We start from the raw sequence: 6,074 nt of genomic DNA, 5'->3' as shown, positions 1-6,074 counted from the left end.
TAAATCCATTGGGTATCCTTGTTGGTCTTCAGACAACAATTCTGATGGCTAAAGAACCAAATGGGACAGGCAGGAAAAAATAATAATAATAATCACAACTGATGTAGAGTTACTGAATCCCACCTTAAACCCCGACTGTAAACGTTTTTCTGTTTAGATGTGGAGGCAAAGTCACCCTCTACAATATAGGCAACAGTTTGGAATGATGTTTGGAAACTGTCTTTCACTGCCTGTGTCCTGCATCACTCGTTTAAGCTTAGTGCATTCATTAGAATTAGAAAGTAGATTTGTATTCTCCCGTTGTAGTCTAATGTAAAACTAGGTGTAGTTACCGTTGGTAGAATTGTCCTTCATGGAGCTACTCTTTACTTCCTTACTTTCAGTACATTTCACTTGTTTACTTATGCTCGAGTAAAATTGATTTAATACTTCAACTTTTACTGCAGTATTTTTTTAAATTCAGGTATTTGCACTTCGGCCTATTTCAATAATGTCTGTACTTCTGACACTTTGTGCCTTCATAAATTAGACAGCAAAGCTTTGACAATCTCTCTGAGATTGCAACCAATCTGTCCAAGTGAGGCTATGACTATTTGCTGAAAGGTTACCTCCTGTCAGGGGATATTTGCTGTCTTTAAAAAATAATAATAAACTATCAATATTTGGGTTCCCCGTATTAATACAATATGCCTGCGAAAAATTTGGTGATGCTATGCTGTATCAATTTTTTCCTCCACCCCCTTTGAGTTTAGTGATGCAAGGCTTGGATGCAGTTGCTCAGCTGTGGAAAACTGCTCCATGAGCCCCTCTCCACCCTTTTCTTGATCTAATCTGAAGACCACCTGAAGTTTGGAGCTGACTGTGATTTTATGTGGCCTACCACTCCATGTCTGGGTTGCTGTTATTCCCAAGTACCACTAACTAGATCATTGAAAAGATCATTGGAGCCTCTGTTCCCTCCATCACAGACAATTATCGCACCCACTGCATCTGCAACGCCACCAGCATCGTGGACGACCCCACACACCCCTCACACACACACTCATCATCCTGCTGCCTTCTGGCAAGAGATACCGCGGCATTCGGCCCTCACTGCCAGACTGCCAAACAGTTTCTTCCCTCACACTCCAGAACACTCAGTGACTGGACCGACACGCTGACACACACCTTCTTACACCAAGTGACTTTTTGCACAACACTCAGTCTTTTGTGCATTTCTATTGCACTGTTGTGTCTGTATCATTCTGTTGTGTCTTTGTTGTAGACCATGTAGCACCATGGTCTTGGAAGAATGCTGTCTCGTCTCACTGTGTACTGCACCACTACACGTGGTTGGAATGACAATAAAGCCACTTGACTAACAGCTGACTGCAGAACATTTAGTAGTCAGGATTTTTACTGATTTTTACTCGTGAACTCGAGGCTGGTCACGAACATGATCCTGACGGACATCAGACTGGTCGACTTTGGCCACACAACAAAGGCAGCAGTGAAATTGTAAGAAGTGAAGCTGAACACCAAACAGGTGTTAACAGCATGGAAATCCCAACCCTCTATGCAGATTAGGGTTGTCACTATCTGATTATTACACAACAACAGTCGATCATAGTGATTTCTTTGATGCCTGACTTCAGCAGTGTCCTGTTCTGATTCCACTCTCTTTGTGCTTCCCTTTTCTTGCAAAGAGATTTCCAATAGATTGTTTTACTGTTCTCTGTAAGGACTGCATGTGAGCTGTGAACTCACCGTTGTTGCTCTGTTGCTGCAGGCTGCCTGGAAATTGCCGAGGAGTTCCGCTCTCAGGAGATCGACGGGCAGGCCCTGCTGCTGCTGAAGGAGGACCACCTAATGGGAACCATGAACATCAAACTGGGGCCTGCACTCAAGATCTTTGCTCAGATCAGCATGCTCAAAGACTCATAGTTCATCTCATCCAATACATACACAGCTCTCAATGGCAGCTCAGCTATTACTGCACTAACAGGACGTGCTCAGGATTCCCCATGTTAAATAGTTCTCGGCTGAATTCAGGTCCCAAGACAATTTTCATTGATGGATATTTTGTAACTGTCTCCTGACCTAATGGCCGTCAGCTCCAACGTTTACACTGAAAACTTCACTGTTCCCTGTGGTTGGGAGGGCTGCTGTGTTAGCTAGGCAGTGTAGAAAAAAAGTTTGATTACGAATACATTTAGTTTTTTATAGTGTTTATTGTACCTTAAGTTTAGCATTTCATTTGTTCTGGAGGGTGACTGTGAAGATTTCAAACGTGTGCCTACTGTTTCAGTAAAATACACTTTATTCAAGCCTCTGCGTCCTGCATGGAGTCAGTTATTCCTGAATGCCTGTGATCCGGCTTTAGGACTGTCTCATCAAACTCTGCGTGGTTCTGTGTCTGGTTTGCACAGTATTTGAGCTATGGGAAAAATAAATTTAAAAAAATCACAAGGAAGATACAGTAACTATTCATTTATCCAGCTTAAATACATGGCTCTGATTAATTGTGTTAAAGTTAGACATTAGACAGTTAACAAAGTAACTAAGCTTTGTCCAGACTCTGCACTCTATGGAAGGTATGGTTTTGTTTGTTTAGTAATCTTTGACTGAAACGGAGGTAAAGATGCAGAACAGCCCAGCTCAGATCCAAGATGCAGCTGGGAATGTGTAAGAGTATACTCTGTCAGAGCATGTCATTGCTTCATACACAATAACATTTAAAGGTTTTCAGAAAGGTGAACTATGAAGGAAGTTCAGGATAGCCAGGTGTTCTTATTTAGATGGCCCAAATATTCGAGCAGCTACCACAGCAGTGGCTTCACTCACTTAAAATGGGGCTATTTGCCTGAACATTTGTTAAACACAGACTGGTGCTTTCTGATGCTCTCCAAAATTCAAGGAGGCCTGGAAATTGCCTGGAAGTGTGCAGAAACAACAACAATCCAATACACTTTCTGCAAAAAACAGAAATAAGAAACCCTCAAGAGGCTCTTCAGCGATGGTACTTAGACTTTTTTTGTTGTGCTTTTATTGCACTGAAGCCGTCGTAATGTTTTCTTGGTATTGATACACAGAACTACTACTAAAACTGGTCTGTGGAGGTTCATCTCCAGGACAAAACAGAAACTAAACAACATTGTGTATGCTGTGCAGAGCAGTGAGGAGTGCTCAGTCCGTTACATTGGAGAACCTAAACCATAAACACATGGCACAACATAGAAGAGCCATACTGACAGCACATGACTCAGCCGCACATCTGCACCCTAGGACAAAGGTCACTCTTCGAGGATGCTGATGTTCACATTCTGGACAGAAAAGACAGATGGTTTGATAGAGGAGTGAAAGAGGAGGCCAATTATGCATACTGTCATCTTTGAACATGAGCTTACGACTCATGGCTCAAAGAAGGTTGGGGACCACTGCCTTAGATGATTCTAGAATGTACTGCATATGTGTCAGCCTTTTAATTACTTAAAAGCTGCCTTGTGAAGGTGACATGCTTCATTGCTATATGACAACATTCGTCTAAATCAGTTGGAAGACCTACACTTTTCCATGTTTATGGAATAGTGTTTGTCTGCTTCCACTCTGCCAGACTAAAGATTTCATTGGTGGTGGATGCACAGACAATATCAACTGGTCACAGGATGCCTTCATCAGATGAGCAGCTTGTTCGTTGGATCAAAAACAAAAACAGGAACAATCAGTCTGCAGAAACATGATGATTACTTTTGCAAGAATTTGAATTTACAAACACACAGACTCAGGTTGAGGCTGACAGCAGGAGCACCTGTAAAGTTGATGGTGTCCGTTGATTCAGTCACATTTCAGTTCACCACTTGCATTCATTGTTTCTTTACAATGTGCTTCTCGTGTCCTCTGTCCTCTGATCGTCTGCATGTGACCTCAAGCAAACCAAGGATGTGTCAAAAATTAAAATACAGCTGTGGTGGGCTGCATCAAAACAATTCATGATTTAGTTATAAAATTATGTCATTAATATTGTTTATAAAGGTTTACAGATATTACATTGGATTCAAGTTTCCGCCCTTCCTGGGACACTGAAGGACATTCAAAGAGTGGTCCTGATTCAGTCCCTTTCTGTGTCCCTACTGTCATTGTCCCGTTGGGAGATGAACCTTTGCACCAGTTGGAGGTCCAGATTGCTCTGGAGCAGGTTATTAACAAGCATGCACTGTACACGTTCATCTTTCCTTTGACCATTAGTAGTCTCTCAGTTTCCAGTCTCTCCCCAAAGCCATCCCCACAACATGATGCTGCCACCGCATCACTGTGGGGATGGTACTGACCAGGTGATGAGCCGTGCCTGGTTCATCCAGACATCATGATTGGCATTCAAGCCAAACAGGTGAACCTTTGTTTCATCAGACTAAAGAATTTTATTTCTCATGTAATGCATCATTTACTGAGGAGTGGCTTCGTCTGGCAGCTCTACCATACAGGGCTAATTGTTGCAGTGCTTCAGAAATGGATGTCTTGGAAGATGCTCCTCACTCCACAAAGCAGCACTGAAGCTCTGTTGAAGTGACCATCGGGTTCTTGGTCACCTCACTAACTACAGCCTCTCTACCCTGATTGCTCAGATTTGCCAGGCAGGAAGAGAACTGGAGGCCACTGTGCTCACTGGGACAGACAATTCCTTGTAACTGGACACAAAGGAATATATTCTAGCATCCACAGAACCTTCTTTTGTGGTCTTCCAGATCTTTTGGTGTTAGACCTGTTATGGGCTCCTGACCTGTCTCTTGCCCAGGGACAGTTGGAATAGGCTCCAGATTAAGTTTCACACTTTTTTTTTCTCGATAAAACTTGACCCTGAAGCTGATATAGGCTGCTTGGAAACCAGCCAAACCAGTTTATTCCTAATGTTGGTCCCGAGCCCAGGTAAATCAGGAGGGTTGCATTGGGAAGTGTAAAACCTTTGCCAAATTAGACATGTAGATAATCCTGGGTTAACAACGCTGCCAAATCGTTGTTCAGTAAATTATGTGCAGTTTGTTCACCTATTAGTTCTGTTTCATTCAGCCGACACTGGGTCCGATGGGTCCCAGATGAAAGAAGAGAGAAAAAATGAACACATTTCAATATTTTCTCACAATAATTCGTGATTTATTCTCCCCAGTGTAAGACAAAAAATCATTTGCTTTAAATTTACACGATCAGAAATCACCCTAGCTTCTTTCTTCATTATAAGGCACACACAACAGAAACTAAAAGCTTCACATCCTCTCGGCTACAACGTGTTCATGAACATACACTCACGTAAGAACCTCAGTTGAAAAATACAAAACATTTTTTACAACTTGTTAAAAGTAGTAGAAATGTGTACACACATAACTGAGTTTGCTTTGTTTTTAAAACCCTTTATTTGATACAAGTATTTTTACAAATTCTGAAATCAATTCTAACCTTCGATTTATTTATTTTATTAAAGTTGTTATAAATAGTCAGTTGCAAATTGTTTTTGAAGTGCTTCAGTAAAGATAGAAAACAGCAGAGCTACAAGTTACTAATGATGTTGTCATGGCCTCTGACACTGAGCTCTGTGCAGACACTAGAATAAACTGTTGGCATTAAAATAGTTGTGCTGGTCTAATCTCATCTGTCTGATACATCATTTATCTGAATGATGATTTTTCCTCATGCACGAGTTCTGCAGGATTGTGTGTTGGGACCAGTACTTTCCATATTCTACATGCTTCCCTTAGAAATTATTATAATGAAAGTTATTATTAAATTATTAGAAACACGTACATTGCACATGATACCTAACAGCTTTTCTGATGAATAAAATGTCTACCATCATCCCCATTTGAACTTAAAAATGTCTGTTCGACCCCTTTCAATAGAATGTCTTCCGTCTCATTACTGACAAACAAAACCTAAAGTGCCAGAATTATTTGAAAAATGCAAGAATCATGTAAACTCAGGTAAACTGACTCAGCTGTAGCTTAAATCTTATCATTTACTTTTAAGAAGCTGGTACCAGAGGTTTGGTCAAACAGCCACAATCTCTGGTCATAAAAACTGAAATATAATATAACTGAAATTATATA

At 41.1% G+C, this 6,074-nt stretch overlaps 1 protein-coding gene across 2 annotated transcripts in view; it reads left to right on the top strand.

The window, feature by feature from the left end:
• Window positions 1–2,311, top strand: part of phc2a (polyhomeotic homolog 2a (Drosophila)) — a 21,706-nt gene extending 19,395 nt beyond the window's left edge. For both annotated transcript variants that reach the window (XM_005745888.1, XM_005745889.1), the window contains exon 7: window positions 1,769–2,311. In XM_005745888.1, the coding sequence (XP_005745945.1) occupies window positions 1,769–1,923 (155 nt within the window). In that variant the 3' untranslated portion in view covers window positions 1,924–2,311. The remainder of the gene's footprint in view (window positions 1–1,768) is intronic.
• Window positions 2,312–6,074: the final 3,763 nt, after the last annotated feature.

This window comes from Pundamilia nyererei, unplaced genomic scaffold, assembly GCF_000239375.1.
Source record: "Pundamilia nyererei isolate P.nyererei 1_Seehausen unplaced genomic scaffold, PunNye1.0 scaffold00169, whole genome shotgun sequence".
In the NCBI taxonomy this organism is placed as follows: Eukaryota; Metazoa; Chordata; class Actinopteri; order Cichliformes; family Cichlidae; genus Pundamilia; species Pundamilia nyererei.
This window is presented reverse-complemented; position numbering and strand designations above follow the sequence as displayed.